Here is a 17,053-nt window from a genome sequence, read left to right on the forward strand (position 1 = left end):
TCTTATCTGAGCTCCCTTCTTGTCAGTCTACACCTCTCAGGAGGTAGGCTCTGTGAGCTAAAGACTGGAAGGTTGTGAGTGCTGGAGAAGGGGCTCAGTGGTTATGAGTACCGAGCTTAGCTCCCAGCATCCATAGCAAGTGGATCAAAGCTACCCCTTACTCCATCCCTAGAGAGACCCAATGATTGTGGCATTCTTATGTACACACCCTCCCATACGCACAGGCAGGCACAAACACACATACACACACACACACATACACACCCACCCACACATACATACAGAGAGAGACAGAAGGAGGGGGAGGGGAGGGGAGAGGAGGAAGGGGGAGGGGGAGGGGGAGGGAGAAAGTATTTGCTGTATGTTGCATGCTGAATTCTATATGGCCATCTGGTTGAGCAATGCTGACCAAAGTGACTGTATTTTCTTCAAGATTCTCTTAGAGTTGAATATATTCTTAATAAGGAAAAAGAAAGTACAACAGAGGATAAATAAATGTTGTATAACCTGAGGCCATTGGCTGTCACATTAACCATGGATAACACAGCTACCCACTAGAGATGGAATCAGAGTTAAGTCCTTTGAGAAGCAGAAAGAACCCAACCATGCACATCTACACTGTACATCAGGGCTCCGAGTGTAGATTTAGGCTCTTGTCGTAGGCACTGTTGAAATGTTCAGCAATCCGTCCACCTTTAGCAGTAAACTGATTGACAGTAATAAGACAGCAAGAAGGTCCTTCTATTCAGAGTCTTCAGATTAGGGAGAAACAAATAAAAATAAATAGCAATGATACAAAAAAAATCTTAAACCAAAGAATTTTTAATGTCTATAATCTTAGAACTATTTACCATAAGGGCATGTCATCTAATGTGCCTCACAAACTCCCCAAGGACACCCTGTGGTGACACTGTTTGGTTGTAGCTATTTTGGACAATACTTCTTTGTCAACAGGCAAATTACATTATGTGCTGCATAACTTTATGGGAGGGTGGAGTACTGTCTTTAGAATAATGTCATTGTCTGTGAGTTACTCCATTTCCTGTCAAGTTCACCCAGGTATAATAACTAAAACTGAAGCCTAGAGTGATGATGTGTGGCTTTAACCTCAGCATGCAGGAGGCATAACTGGGTAGATAGTTCAAGGGTAGCCTGAATTACATAGTAAGTTTGCATAGTCAAGTCTTGTCCAAAAAAGCAGAAAAGGAGAGGAGAGAGAGAGAGAGAAGAAGAAGAAGAAGAAGAAGAAGAAGAAGAAGAAGAAGAAGAAGAAGAAGAAGAAGAAGAAGAAGAAGAAGAAGAAGAAGAAGAAGAAAGAAGAGGAAGAGGAAGAAAGAAGAGGAAGAGGAAGAAAGAGGAGGAGGAAGAAGGAGGAGGAGGAAGAGGAGGAGGAACAGAGAGAGACAGGAAGAGAAGGGGAGGGAGAGAGGACGGAAGGAAGGGAGGGAGGGAGGAAAGGCTCCAACTGTCTTCTGAGGTTGAAGAAGAGTGTTCACTACATTTTCATCCCCTTATTTAATATCTAAGCAAAACTAACTACTCTATTGATTCATAAAAGTGTGAAAAGTCATTAGGAAAGAAAAATTTTTATTGTAAAAATTAAATGTTTAAGTTTACTGACTCATTTAAATAGTCATGCTATAATCTCTGTGGTTTAATTGCTGGACACACTTCCTAACGTTTATGTCTGTTGCTGTGGTCCAGGTGGCAAAGCCAAAATCCCCAGAGCCTGAAGCAACCCTGACGTTTCCATTTCTCGACAAAATGCCTGAAACCAACCAACTACATTTGCCAAATCCCAGTTCTCAAGGTAAGGGGAGGTGGGATCTCTTAGCTCTTCACAGCCTGCTGGGCCCACCCGTGTTAAATACACATCATGTGAAAAACTGGCTGCATCCTGCATGCGATGTTTACCAGAGTTTATCCTTAGCTGTGTTGTTTACCAGGGTCTGTGAATTACGAATTTCAGACTGGAAAGCTGAGATGCATTTTCTGATTGACATTGGGAATCCCAGCCACTGTGTCTACCCTGTAGCCAGGCATTGTGGGTAGAACAGAGTTTCAATATGTGCTGAGACTTTCTTCACATTGGCTCCATCTTTCTTCATCCTCATGCTCCAAAACATGACAAGATAATTAAAAATGAATTTTGTCTTTCAAAAAGCATATCTCATAATATTATATAAACACTTTATTTTTGTTCAGCAGTGTGTCTGGGTATACATAATGATGACTGGACTTACTCAAGCCAAAAGTTGACTCTTTGAAAAAAATTCTTCATAATGAGAATATTTAATAGTTTTAAAAATGAGAAATAAAATACATGAACCATCAACGATACATCTTCAGTATATGTGTAATCACATGCACACACTAAGGTTATGTTTTAACATGTTTAACACGTAACACACGTGGGTTGTGTTTTAATGTGTTCAGTGTATTTGTCATATTTTAATGTTTGATATAATGTAGGGGAGTAGCTTCTAGAAATGCGGGTGTTGAGGGCCTGTGAAGGTCTTCACGCTGTGCTTGTTCCCACTCTGTGGACCATAGACAGGTGATGAACTCACCGTTTATTTTTTAAGAACCCAACTTCATGCCTTTATCCTCAAGGGGAACCCAGATGCCCACGCCACTGCAAAAGACCCTTGGGAATGTGAACCAGGCAAGATGGCAGTGCAGGAATTCTTGCACCCTTGGCATTATTTCTCGAGGTGGGCAGACAGAGACTTCACCAATCCAAGTCCTTTAGAAACAGCTAAGGTGGGAGGCAGGACCAGGAGGTTCCATGTGCTGCTATGTTAACTTTTCCCCCAGTGTCTTTTGTTAGCATCTGTCGGAGGGCATGGCACGGAGCCCATTGTTTTTAAAGAGTGGGCAGCTACTTAGGGTCACCATGAATACCATCTGAGCTGATCTCTGTTAACTTTTGTTGATCATTTTTGGGTACCCATGTGCAAAACAAGGAACGTTTAGTAAGAAACTAAATGGTACACACAGTAATTGTCATTAGTCCCTTACTGTTGAAGCAAATTTCATACTGCCTCCAAAGCATTGGCCCGGAGTTTTCAGGCTGACAGTCCTGAAAACGATGAGTGCAAATAAGATCTCACAACTGTGTCAACCGCTTAGCCATGTTTAGACATTGTCATTACATTCTGTTTCTAGCACTTTATGACTATGTAAATAAGAGATATTGTTAGGATAGATATGTAAGCCACATCAACTAGTCTTGATACTTCATATATTTATATATCCCACAAGACATTCTGGTTTTGAGAAATTGCTATTAAATTGAAGAAATTTACCTCATGTTTTATCTGGGTTGAATAATTTAAAAAATAAAATATCCTAATACTGGAGTCTTAAAGGTAGTTCTTCAAGGGAAAACTGGATTTGGCAGGCACTTGTGCTGTTATGATGTGTGGTTCATGAACACTGGGATTTTAAGTGTGAGCACTGGAGACAGAACACCTTCAGGTTCTTGGCTCATCAAGTTCTTAGCTACATAGTCTTCCCTCCCAGTTTTCCCCAAGATCTATCTGCCTGTCACATACAAATAACTGCACTCTAGTTTTTAAGAGAATCGGATTTAGTTATTGAAGAATAATGGAAGAATAATGGCATTAAGGGAGGGAGTATAGAGCCGAGTGCTAGGCATGAATAATAAACTCTTCTTAAGTGTTTTCCTTTAAATAAAGAGAAGAGAAGAGAAGAGAAGAGAAGAGAAGAGAAGAGAAGAGAAGAGAAGAGAAGAGAAGAGAAGAGAGAAGGAAGGAAAGAGAGAGAGAGAGGGAGGGACGGAGGGAGGGAGGGAGGGAGGGAGGGAGGGAGGAGGGAGGGAGGGAGGGAGGGAGGGAGCGAGCGAGCAAGCAAGCAAGCAAGCAAGCAAGCAAGCAAGCAAGCAAGCATTGACAAGACAGTGACAGGGTTTGAAGTAGACTGTGCCTAAGCCCTCAGGACTGGCACCCGGCCCTCAGGGTCTGGTCCTTTAGACCTGACCAGAGGCCCAATCTGTACTTCCTGCGAGTTCACGTGTCTAGCGATGCTGTTATAGCCGCCCAGAAATCCCGACCTGTGAGCCACTGACTTGAACTATTTATTTGAACGGTGTCTCAAGACATTGCACATGGACATGAAACGGACCGTCGTGCTTATTTAGACTCCACGAAGTGCCTGTCTTTCTGGAAGCCAGAGACCTCCAATAAACGTAGCCTCTGAAGGCATGCTTGTCATCAGCTGGAGTGTGGTGAAAGAAGTCATGGGTTATGGCCCAGATACAAGAAGTCATTTAAGTGACTAGCATGAATTCCAGCCTCCAGTCCAAAGGAACCAGAAGCCCTGGAACCGCACCTCGTAAATTCTCTCTCCCCCAGAAGTTGGTGTCTCCCCAATTTCTTTAAAGCCATCTATTTATAGATGCTCACACAGGTCACTGCTGATCTGCCTGTCAACCTGAAAAAGGGTTCCACGGGTCCCCCGAAGCATACACGTGTGCATCAATACAGTCATTCAGCACTCTGGAACCACTCATAAACTACAGCTAAAGCTGACAGAGTTCCTTTGTCCAAGTTGTTTCTGTAAAACACGGGCTTTAGACTGCTGTGTTCATTGCTCCGGGGATGGAAGTAGCAGAGCCTCACTGCGTAGGGAGCAAATGCTTGCCAGAAATTCTGTGCGCTTGGCACCTCCAGCAGACGTGTGCTGTCTGGATGTTTGAAAGGAAGCAAGCCACACACTTCCTCCTTTCATCAGTGTGGTGTGAAGAATGCCACAAACCCACTACACATCTCTACAGCCTTTTTGATTTTCCTAGAGTTGCTTCTGCATAGCCTGTTACTATGACATCTTGACCTTTAACTCTTAAAAAAAAAAAAATCCCCACTGAGTACAGGTGTAAAAGCTTTCAGGAACTCAGACTGGCCAGTTCCACTGCCCACTGTCCACGTCGTCAGGTTTTGTGTGTATTGTGGTAAGATGTTTTACATGTTAGGTTCAGAGACGGTCAGTCCCTGAGTCGACCCCAACTGACCCACCTTGACATGTGGAATGTGTTCTGCTCAGTTCTCACCCAGTTTCATGGATTTCTGTTTGTTCTATTTTGCCATCTGATCTAGAGCTGCCTGGCAGTGCCCCGCTGAGAGTTCAGAACTCTTGGCGACGGTCCCAGTTTTTCTCCCAGTCAGGTAAACAACATACCAGGTCACTGGCCTTTTCTTTATGTAAAAAATCCATGTTGGGTCAACCAATGTCGTTTGGCACTTGTCTTCCTTTCTGATTTTAGATCTTTTTCTTTTTTTTAAAGAGAGATGCTTGTTTGTGACACACAGTTAGCAATGAGCTTGTTCCTTGACACCAGCACGTGTTGTACTAAAACCGGGAGGAATTCCACGGAACTTTATATTGATTTTAAGATGCCAGAGGAATACCACCATCGGTATCCACCTGGCTCTCCCTCCCCCCCCCCCCCCCCCCCGCGCCTTTAAAACGATGATCAGAAGCCACAAGGTTCTCTTGTTAACTGTGTTACAAGAACTCTGTCCTTCCTGGATGCCGTCTGGCCTCTCGGTGTGGGGCTTCTTCTCCATGAGAGACAGTGGAGGGACTGCTCCCTTTGCCAGAGTGCAAGCTGTACTAAGAGCCAGCACTCATAGCTGCAGTCAAAGCTTCCTAGAGTCTAGTACCTAGCGCTTCCTGATGTCTTCCGCTCTTCTTCCTTTTGGTGATGGGCACAACCTTCCGCAGGCCTCTGCTTCATGGTGGTTTTCTAATACTGCCAAAGTTAACTTAACGTAGGAACTGCACTCAACTGAGAGGATCACGAGACCAGTACAGCCGAAAGCTATCACACTGACGCCTCTTTTCTTTCTTTTATTCTGCATAGCGGATTCTCCAAGCAGTGAAAAGTCCCCTGGGAGCACACCCGTGAGTATTCCCTCTTAAAGAACAAAGCCGTGCCTTCAGAGTGACTTTAACTTGTATTTGATTTTCTTAGGGAGTACTCAACCAAAACTGAGATCCAATTTTTTTTTTTTATTTTGAAATAACAGTTTCATTAGATTGTAAGGATTATCATTCTGTGTGAGGTAGTTCTCCTGCCTGGAAACAAAATGCTGGTCCCTTTGTATCTCCTTGAGCCCAGGTTTACTAGTCTGGGCTAATATTTATGATACTGGAGGTAGATCCTCTCTCTTTAACCCTTTAATGTTCAGTGAGGTGCAAATAGCGCTCTTTCAGGGTAGTTGTGAGTATTAATTAAAATCATTATATAACTGCCGCTATACAGTACCCGATACTGGCATGATCCTTCCCTCTCCAGTGAGCAGTCCAAGACGCTTACCATAGCCAGTAGCACTTAGTTATCTACAGGCCAATTTTCCCCTTTGTGGCCGTGTAGAATGGACCACCACTTGTCACATAGCCTTGGTATCTCCGGCCACACTTCAGAACTAGGAACCATACGTGAGGGGTTCAGTCATAAACCAGAACTGGCAATCCTGAGTTTCCTAGAAGCTCAGAATCCCAGCGTTCCTCCAAAGCTGGCGTCAGCACACAGTGCCTAGAGGATGATGTAACACAGTGACGTCTATCTTAAACTACATCTGCAGCAAGGATGTTGCAAAGTATTCATCCCTGGGTTGGGATGGAGAGGAAAGGGGCCTGCAAAGGGATACACTGTCACTTCCTGTTGGCGGAAAGTAGAATGAGTGAGAGAATCCATGGATTCAGAGAGAGAATTCACCTGTGCTTGTGTTTGTTCTCAGCCCTGCTCATAACCTTCTCTACGAATTCTGCTTGTTCTCAGTCTTGGGTTTGAGTATTTACTGTGCTGGCCTCCAGGCTGGGGCTCCACTCATCTTGCTTTGAGGTGATATTAGCCCACTTTAGGGAAAGCTGCCACGGGAAGCGATAGTGGATGCAGCGGGTACTGGCTCTGAGATGCTGCATTTGTCCTGGCATTCGCCGGAATGAGCATGCACCCTGGGCATCTTGCTCAGGAGCACGGATGCTTCTAAGACATCCTTCTGGGAGACACGGAGCCAAGCCTTCTCTTTCCTGTGGCTAAGCACCACATGTTTCCATGGCCCATAGGAGGCACAGAGGCGTAGAACTGAGTCAAAGTAAAAGCGTTAGGTTTGGGAAATGGTTTCTGCCACCAAAGAGGACATTTAAATGATGAAGATTTGTTTCTCTGTCCCTTGGGTGCCATATTGAGGCTGTCTTCTTTCACCCTGGCCAGCCCTTGAGGACCTGCCTCAGTTAGTTCTGATCGTGGGGTTGCTTTGTTTTTCCTGAACAGTTTAAGTTCTGGGCATGGGACCCAGAAGAGGAGCGCCGGCGACAGGAGAAATGGCAGCAGGAGCAGGAACGTCTGCTGCAGGTAGGACTGACCTGCTGAGCTAGCTCCCTGTGCTCTGGAACTGAACCCTCATAATGTCTGTCGCCTTGAATAGATTTTAACCCAGGAAACATGGAATCCAGTTCTTCTCAGAAACTCATGCATCTGTCAAGGCTTTGTGTGCAGGCAGCGGAGTCTTGGGCCTGATTCTTCCTGCCGTGGGGGAGGGAATCATGTCCATTAGTGCTTTAAGAACTTGTCTCCGAGCAGTGGTTAAGGGTCAGTCCACCTGCATGCATAACTCCTCAGCCACCAAGTCCCAGTTCAAGAAGCAACAAGGATGAATTACCCCGAAGCTATTTGATAGCGTTTGGGTAGAATAGAATTTGACATCAGTCTAATTCCTCCAATAGAATTATCGTCCCATTTTTTCCCCAGTGAAAGCTGATAATGATCAATTCTAGAAATAGAATTCTGAGAAGAAATGCAACATGCTCCCATTTGCCCCATATCCAAAGTGACCCAGTGACCTTCGAAACTGGCCTACCTGTACCCTCGGGATGTGCCAGGAACATGCGAATAGCCCACTTTTAGTTGAAGAAGTGAAGGTTCACAGAGATCCGAGTAACTGTCTGATATCACACAGCGGAGAGGAGCAGAGCCTGGACCCAAATCTGAGTCTGTACAGCTCTAAAACATATGCTGGTTCCGCCACACACCCAAACACTCTCATAGAGAAATACCGTAAACCTCGTTCAATCCGGTGCTACCTGCCACTCTAGAACTGAGCTGCAATGTGGCTTATTCTACTGCTCCCTCATATTTTGTTCTAACCTTTTTGCCCTGATTCCCACCGTAAGAGAGAACAGGACGTGAAGCTGGGCCATAAAACCTCAGAGCCCCACCCGAGTGATTTACTTCCTCTATCGAAGCTCCACATCCTGAAGGCTTCCAAGCCTTCCTAAACAGCTCCTCTAACCAGAACCAAATGTCCAAATGCAGGAGCCGACGGGGGACGTTTCTCATTCAAACCGCCACATGTACCTGACGTGAATGAATAAGACCCAAGAGTATGTGTCTTTTGTGCGGTGCAGATGCTTTAGATTCCACATGGTCTCTCATGGAGAATGTCTTGCAACACGTTGTGCACGGTACCTTAGAAGAAGGGAAGAACTTCCCAATGATGGATGCAGTGCTCACTCCCAAATGTCCTTTGCCCATCCCCCAACAGGAGAGGTATCAGAAGGAGCAAGACAAGCTGAAGGAGGAGTGGGAAAAGGCCCAGAAGGAGGTCGAAGAAGAAGAACGCAGATACTACGAGGAGGTACGAAGCTCCCAGGGGGAATGGGAATTTGTCAGCGTGGTTCTTCAAAGTCTGGCACCACCCTTGGTGTGTAGCATGTGCGAGCACATGGCCGTGTCTGACTCTGTCCCCACAGCAGTGTCCCATCACTCTCTTTAAGAGGATCACGTTGTCTGCGGTCTAACAGGCCATGGTAACCATGGTAACCCACCCCCACTATGGGATTGAACCACGTTCAAGAAACCAGTGTAACCACAGCTGCGCCCCAGTCCAGATCTGACTCTTGATCTGTCTTAGATAACGCCGAGGACAGCAACGTGTTTATTTGTGCGTGCGCACTTACTTGCAGCAAGTGTGTTTGGTAGTAATGAATTAGTTTTTATAGGGTAATTTTGGCACTAAAACAAACTACATGCTTACTGCTGGCTACATTTACTACACCATGGTAGAGGAATTTGTAGAGAAAATTTGCATCCTGTTTAATGTTTTTAGCAATAGCAACAAACAGGCCGTGGTACAGAATTTGGAGGTGGAGATCCGAAGCGTCTGTTATCTAAAATTCTTTTGTGACTGATGTTGTTGGGAACTTTACCTTCAAAGATAACTTGTTAACTGATCTGCTCCACAGTAGTTTTTCTGGACTGTGCTCTTTTCTAACACTAATTAAGCCTTGTAAATTCAATACGGAGTTCTAAACAACAACCCACTTGGTGTTATTTAATTTGAATGCTCTGGAAAAATAACACTTCTATGATGCCCTGATGATGATCTGCCCCCCACACCCCCTGGAGTTCCTTAATGTATTTTTTCTCCTGACAGATTTTTGTTTTTAATTGTTTTCCCCATCTCATTTATTCCTGTCTTTGCCATAGGAGCGTAAGATAATTGAAGACACGGTGGTTCCATTCACTATTTCCTCAAGCTCTGCAGACCAACTGTCTACGTCCTTGTCTGTAACTGAAGGCAGCGGGACAAGGGTAAGGTCACTGATGAAAACCAATCTGTGACATAAATAACCAAATCCAGGTTTTCCCATCACATTTAGTAGCTTCAAACCAGCATGGGCGGTTCCTCCAGAGCCATCAGCTCCTACAAGGCCATTTCAGCCATCATGCTGGCACCACCACCAAACCCTGCTCCTCCCCAGCAGAGCAGAAATAGCCATTTCCCTGGACAGATCTTCCCAGACAGGCTAACAAGATCTCCAGTAGTAAAGCCATGTGTGGAACTCTCTGCCTGGCTAAGGATTATCTTCCCTTCCACAGCCACTGCCCCTCCCACAAGTGCCCCTCCCCTCCCCACGTGCTAGTCCCCATCATGCCGGGCCAGAATTCCTCTGCATATTTTTTAGCAGCAGCAGACACGCCCACTGTACATTTCCACCAGCTGCCACAAAACTAGGTGCTTACCCCCAAAATTCCATAAGAACTTGACATGTCTTTGAGGGTGGCAAGACCCTGTAAAGGCTGGTTGGTCCCCTCATCCCCCAAGTAAGGTGGTGGAGGGACATACTAGATAGAAACATGCCAAGACTTGCAGAGGGAAATAAAGAATTGACACCAGAGTCCCTTTGTCCAGAAGTAAGCAGTCCCATGACCTCATTTTGTTGGGAAGGGGGGTTCCTGACCAGTCCCTTTTGTGATAATTTTCAGAAAGCTCATTTATTCTGAGTATTTGGAAATCATTGAACTCTGTTGGGTTAGAAGACTGTTCTTTGAAGTGTAGGCAGGAGGATTGATAAAACAGGGTTGGGGTGGAAGTAGACTAGGGCGGCTATGAGGAGAGCCTGCTACATGCATGTACACAAGCTCACAGTGCTCCCATCCACTTGTGCAGAAAACACATGTTAATAACTTCTTTAAAATGTAGAGCAGAACACAAAACCTTTATTATCAAGGAAAGGAAAGGGGATGGGCTTTAGATATCCCATGGTCAAACATGAAAGTCATCTGGTGCGTTTAAATTATATTCAAAATGATCCCACTTTTTCCATCAGAATAAGATGGACTTGGAAAACTGCCCAGACAAAGAAAACGAGAGAAGACAGAAGACGCCTTTCCAGGAGAATGACGGTGATTCATTGCTCAAAACTAGAGAAGGTGGTCTGCCAGAGGAGCAGAGGTAAGGGCCCTCCCCAGGCTGTCCATGAGCTCAAAGCTGGGCTCCTGGGCCATTCACTCCCAGGAGGGTGGTCTCACTGCTTTAAAAGGATGGCTCTAACAATGCATCCCACGTTGTTTAAACATACTGTGTCAAGCCGGTCATGGTGATGCATGCCTTTAATCCCAGCACTCGGAAGGCAGAGGCTGGCGGATTTCTGAGTTCCAGGTCAGCCTGGTCTACAAAGTGAGTTCCAGGACAGCCAGGGCTATACAGAGAAACCCTGTCTCAAAAAACCAAAATAAATAAGTAAATAAAATAAACAGACTGTGTCGGCTCTGAAGCCAGCATCCTTGGGCTCTTGAGTGAGTATGTACAGCCTTATTTTTAAATAGGTGAGGCCAGGTGTGGTGACAGAAGTGGCAAAGGCGTCATAAATCTGAGGCTATCCTCTGGTATATACTAAGGGCATATCTCCAAAAAAGTAATTAATTTTAAGAGACAGAGAGATGGGTGAGAGGGTCCAGGGGCTTGCTGATGAAGCCTACAACCTGAGTCCAGTCCCTCAGAAACCACATAAAGGTAGAAGGCCAGACCCCACTCCACAGAGTCAGACTCTGCCCTCCGCATGCACTTTATGACATGTGCACGCACACACACTGTACATGTGCATAAGCACATAAACAAATTTAAATGTTTTAATAATAAAGTTTCAAAAAATTAAAAGGGGAGACCCGTTTTAAATAAAGAAAGTAGTATAAATCATTTTGGAAGCTTGTTGTTGACTCAAAGCCCAAAGCTTCCAGAAGTACAGAATGTGTCAACTGGGAAAGAAATTGAAGCAAGGTCCTGAGGTCCCACCTACCTTGGTTTCACTGTGGACCTAAACTTGGCTGTGGGCGTCCTCGCTGGGGTGAGTTATAATACGAAGGATTAGCCACTTGTCAGAACTGTTGTGGGTAGCCACTTCACATGTGGACTCTAGATAGCCCATGGGAGATATGAAAATGAATCCAGAAACCCCAGAGTATCTCAGACTGGAACAGACTCTGGGCTATGGGTTATCACTGTTACCCATGCCTAATCTGGAAGGAACCTATAGGAAGCCCAGGAAGATGGCAGCTGTCTGCTATCAGCATCCTCCTTAAGAAACTGATGTTTGCCTCGGGTGAGAGATCCCAGACAGGTATCAGCAGGGATACATGCACCTGTAACACGATGACAGCATCCCAGAGGGACCCCGAGATGAGAAAGGCTATCGTGGTGTCCTAGGCTGGTCAAGGAGAAGGGTTGGCTGGGAGCAGAGTTCTGGTAAGGGTTTGCATGGAGGGAGCCTCTAGAATCAGACACTGAGCACCAAGTCTGTCAGGGCACAGTCTCCAGGCAACACTGCCTCAGAGTCTGGGAGGTGGGAACTATTAGTCAGGAAGATTCGAAGGAGCCCTAAAAGCACTTCATGTGCATTTTTGCTAGTTCTTCAGACAGGCTTTGCCTGTGAATTTGCTGTTTGGTTTCGTCAGACTGGTCTCATTGTCACCAGAAACTTTCTTTTCATCTCCTTAAATCTCCTTAAATCACTCCTTTCTTTGCACACAGAAACCCCCCCCCCCAAAGGCTTGGAGATCCCATGTAGCCCCAGTTATTTGCTTATTTATCTATTGATTTGGAGATAGTGCATCGATATGCAGCCAAGGCTGGCCTTGAACTCACTGGGTAGCCCCACCTGGCCCTGTGGTCCTTCTGCCTCTGCCCAAGTGCTGAGATTATAGATGCGCTTCACTGTGCCTGGCTTCCACATGATAGCTACCTAGCGTAATTGTTTCCTTGTGGAACTCTGGGAGCTTCAGATGAGCCCCCTAGAGGTGATTAGCTCAGAGAGCCTGGTGGGCAGGGAGGACCTTGGACACGATTATTTCCTGAGTGTGTTCAATTGATGGGAACTAAAAACGCAAAACACGTAGTATTTCGTAATGGTTTTAGATAGAGTTTAAAATAAACAGAGTAAGCAAACAGTCTATTTCTTTTCCTTAGATTATAATTGCTAGCCCCATGTCCTCAGGTACAGAAACAGTCATTTTAATCCAGTTGGTTTTATCTCTGCTCTGAAGTTTTGGGGTTTTTTGGTTTGTTTTGTTTTGTTTTTAACAGCCTAACTCCAAGTCCCTCGGCTAACCCTGAAATCTCCGTGTCAAAAGGAATCCATCAGGACCCGCAGCTGGAGGCAGAGGCTGGGGCCCCACACTGTGGTACAAACCCACAGCCAGCTCAGGGTAAGAATGAAGAGATAAATCCTAATATTTAAGGTACTGTAAACACTCACACTGTCCAGAACTGACCTCTGGTGGCTGCAAATATCTCCCCTAGGGCCCCTTACCTCTAGCTTCTGTTAACACATAACACATAAACTCCTGCCATGAGACCAGACTCAGCACACTGTCATTGGGGTCTGGGTGAGACCACAGCAGGTACTAGCATTTTAAAAAATAAAAACTATGGCTGGTGAGTTGACTCAGTGAGCAGAGAGCCTGAGGGCCTGAGTTCAAAGACTCGTGTAGTGGAAAGTGAGAAGCAGGTCCCAAAGGTTGACCTACACACACACAGACACACACACACACACACACACACACACATACACGCACGCACGCACGCACGCACACACGCGCGCGCGCGCACACACACGTACACACATGTACACCCCTGCATGTGCTCCTTCCTCACAATAAACCAATGTAATTTTTCAAAATTTAAAGGAAAGGGCTGGAGAGATGGTTCATTGGTTAATAGCAGTGGCTACCCTCTCAGAAGACCCAGGTTCGATTCCCAGGACTTCTTTGTCAGCTCACAATTGTCAATAACTCCAGGTCCAGGGGATTATGACGCCCTCTTACGGCCTCCATGGGCACTGCATGCATGAGGGTCACAAACATACATGAGGGCAAAACACCGACATACAAAATAACGATTTTCTTAAATCAAAGGGAGACTTTGAAAAAATTTAAGATTTAGAAAATAATCATCAACAGTTCATCCTTCCGATCTCCCAGTTCCACCATAACATAATCCTCCCTCCACCCCAACAACTCCTCTTGTGGACTAGACTCTGCCAAGCCCGACCGAGATGCTCGTGCAACGCAGCCCACACAGAATTACTGTTAAGGACCAGCGGGCATCGGCTCTTTAAAAGGAAAGTTAAAATGACTTTGCTGAACACGTTTCTGTTCCTTCCTTGGTCTCAGATCCACCTCGGAATCAACAGATACCAAACCCACCAACATCCACGTCGGAAGATGTGAAGCCCAAAACCTTGGCCCTGGAGAAAACCATCAATCATCAGATGGAGTCTCCGGGGGAAAGGCGGAAGTGAGTAAACTGATAAAATGGACATGGGGTTGGTTTATTTATTTATTTATTAATGTACTGACTTAAGTGGGAAGAGGTGTGGGATGGTAAGACGGCAGCTGCATCTTTGTGCTTTGTCTCCATTGTGCTTAAACCTGTTTCTCTCAGGGAGCCTTCCCAACAATCCTATGAGGTTGATAATCTCGGTTTACAATGAAGAGTTCAGGGAAGTTAACATATCTCACCCTCAGAATTGGACTGGTTAAATATTAGAGGACCTCCACACACAGCTTCGCAGCAAGGCCACAGCGGGGGCACACAATCACACTTCCAAAATCCTGGCATGCGTCATTATCCGAATCTCATCCCGCCTGGATCTGGACTGTGGGCTCAGATTTTGTCTCTGCCACTCACACAGGGTTTAAGCAACTGTCTTAGGTTTTGTTTCCCTGCCTTAGTTTCCCCGTTATCTAGTGGGGATGAGCCTGGTACCTTCCTCACAGACTGCCCGGCCTGGCAGATCACCAACACTGCAGTGTGAGTCCCATGGTGGCATGTTAGCTTTTCTCCCTTCTCAGCACCGTGCTGAGCTGATACTCCCCCCCCCCCCTTTGTCTCAGACAGCTTCCGTGTTCATGGCTGTGTACCTGTGGCTCCAGAGTTGACAGGAGCTTCAGATCAACTAGATGGGATTGCTTGTATTGGATATTGCAGGGATTTTCAGCCTTTTTTTTTTTTCCCTCTCAAGCCATGGTGCTAACATTTTGGAAATGGGACTTTTGAAGAAGACAAGTGCCACCTGAGAGGGAGGCTGGGTGGGTACAAGTGCCACCTGAGAGGGAGGCTGGGTGGGTACGGGCTCGAGGGATCTCACGGCTCGTCAAGCAGCCAGGAGACAAGAGCGATTCTGTCCGTCTCTGTGTTCTAGTTTTCCTTTCCTTGCACTTTTCTCTGTCCTAACTATTTCTTCACCCATGAAATAAACTTTTCAAAGCTGACGACCTGATCCCACATAGGGCTCCTAAGCAGCCTACGCCTGCATGTCATACTGGCAACACCAAATTAGGGCCCTTCTGATTTCTTACGGCCTGATGAGAGTTAAACAGTCTCAAAGGTATTCATTGCAGGCCTCTACGGCAGGGACTGTGACTTCCTCTAAGATTGGCCCTGTTAGCTCGAGTAGCCATGTGAATCTATCTGTGTGATTATTTTTTGAGATCTTTACCATAAACTGACTTTAAAAAAAAAAATCTCCCCTGAACTTCTGAGCTGCCCTTAAGAGTTTGCCCTGGATCTTTAGTCATCTTTCTGTCCCACTAGACCTGTGGTTTTCACATAAAACTCAGTATGCAAAAGCAGCTCTGCCAATGGTGTAAATAACACGCAGTGAAGACGAAGCCACCGGAATTCTCCTGCCTAAGCAGCAGGGCCTGTGTGGTTTTCATTTACGCACGTGTGCATTCCTTCTAGACACAATTACTAGTTTTGCTCCAAAGCGAAAATAAATAACAACCAACCACGGTAGCATGTGTTCATAACCCCACCCTTGAGGGGCTGAGCCAGGAGGAACACTAAGTTTGAGACCAACCTGGGCGCCATAGTGAGACCTTGTCTCAATTGAGCAAAGATGTCAGCAGGGGAATCCTTTGTGGCCTTTTTGTTGTTTCTGTTTCTGTTTTTGTTTTAAGCTAAAATGTCTTTTTTACCGTGGCTTCTGTTGACTTTCCGTAACTGTGGGTTCCTTTACCGTGTTACAGGAAAAACCCTCGAGAGAACTTCCGGGCTGGGCCCCTGTCCCCATGCCCTCCCACCCCTCCCGGCCAGTCTCCAAACAGGTACACGAGGTCAGCAGGCCTCTCTGAGGCTGTTTTGTAGTCCTGCACTCAATGGGCGTAATTTTGGCCATATCAGTGCTTGTCGATTGACGCTGGCCCACACCCCTTCCCCACACACACAGAGGGAAGAGTTAAGAGAACATTTCTCTGCCTGCAGATTCATCAGCCCGGGGTAGAAAAAGTCAGATGTGTGGTGCTGGCTATGGCCATTAGGTCTTAATGACATTGTGTGGAACCTCTAATCTAATAATAAAGTGCACCAGACAGCTGCCGGGCTCCTGCTGCAGTGCCTCTGCCTCCAAGACTCCCAACCCTTATAGGGCAATGGGCTGCTGGCTCCTCCAGAGAACCAGGGTGAGGCTGGGAAACAAAACTCCCGTTCTCTGCTTCAAGCTCTCCCTGGATCACTCACCATAGCCCTGGACATTAGTCGGTCCCCACTATATCTTTAAAAGCTGCCCAAGTGTCCATCTGTCACAGGCACAGATGACTGGGGACTTAGTGGTTTTCATTGATAGATTTCTTTTCATGGCTAGAGTGTGACATCATCTCTAAGGTTTGATGAGGACAGCTCTTCCTCCTCTGGATGTCTGCCCTTCTGTTTCCTCTGTCAGCTTTGTTCTCCTGTAGCTTGCAGACGGACACATGCTTGTAAACTTCTAGAGCTTTGCAGCTGTGGGCACCATGGGGAGCTGATCTTACAGAAGCTGCAAAGCTTCTAAGAGAGGACAGCCCTGCAGTGGCACCTGTAGTGGCAGGTGGACAGTGTCCAGGGCTGTAGGTGGTGGAAGGAGGTGGGTTCAGTCCCAGGAGTTGGCAATACAGATAGAAAAGAAGTATCTATCTTTGCAGGCTCAGTGTCTATTCTGGAGCACACAATAGGGGTATGGCCAGCCCTCTCCTTTTGTAGGTAGAAGGGAGACCTAAACAGAGCATTCTGCAGTGTTCCCCATGAACTCAGGGCAGAGCAGGAACCGTATCCCTGAAGCCTCCACAAGGCAGCCTCCTCTCCTATATCATAGTGGACTCTTTGTAAAAATGAAAGGCCATAGCAGGCCAATGCACCTTTCATGGGAACTGCTTGTACTAGCTGGTTTTGTGTGTCAACTTGACACAAGCTAAAGAGAAAGGAGCCTC

General features: G+C 46.1%; 1 protein-coding gene across 3 annotated transcripts in view; it reads left to right on the forward strand.

The window, feature by feature from the left end:
• Limch1 (LIM and calponin homology domains 1) overlaps nt 1–17,053 on the forward strand; it is a 311,271-nt gene that overhangs the window by 274,299 nt on the left and 19,919 nt on the right. For all 3 annotated transcript variants that reach the window (NM_001001980.3, NM_001368863.1, NM_001256122.2), the window contains 8 exons: nt 1,705–1,810; nt 5,885–5,925; nt 7,301–7,381; nt 8,571–8,663; nt 9,515–9,619; nt 10,639–10,763; nt 12,891–13,012; nt 13,979–14,102. In NM_001001980.3, coding sequence (NP_001001980.2) covers nt 1,705–1,810; nt 5,885–5,925; nt 7,301–7,381; nt 8,571–8,663; nt 9,515–9,619; nt 10,639–10,763; nt 12,891–13,012; nt 13,979–14,102 — 797 coding nt within the window. The remainder of the gene's footprint in view (nt 1–1,704; nt 1,811–5,884; nt 5,926–7,300; nt 7,382–8,570; nt 8,664–9,514; nt 9,620–10,638; nt 10,764–12,890; nt 13,013–13,978; nt 14,103–17,053) is intronic.

The sequence above is a fragment of the Mus musculus genome, chromosome 5, assembly GCF_000001635.26.
Source record: "Mus musculus strain C57BL/6J chromosome 5, GRCm38.p6 C57BL/6J".
NCBI lineage: Eukaryota > Metazoa > Chordata > Mammalia > Rodentia > Muridae > Mus > Mus musculus.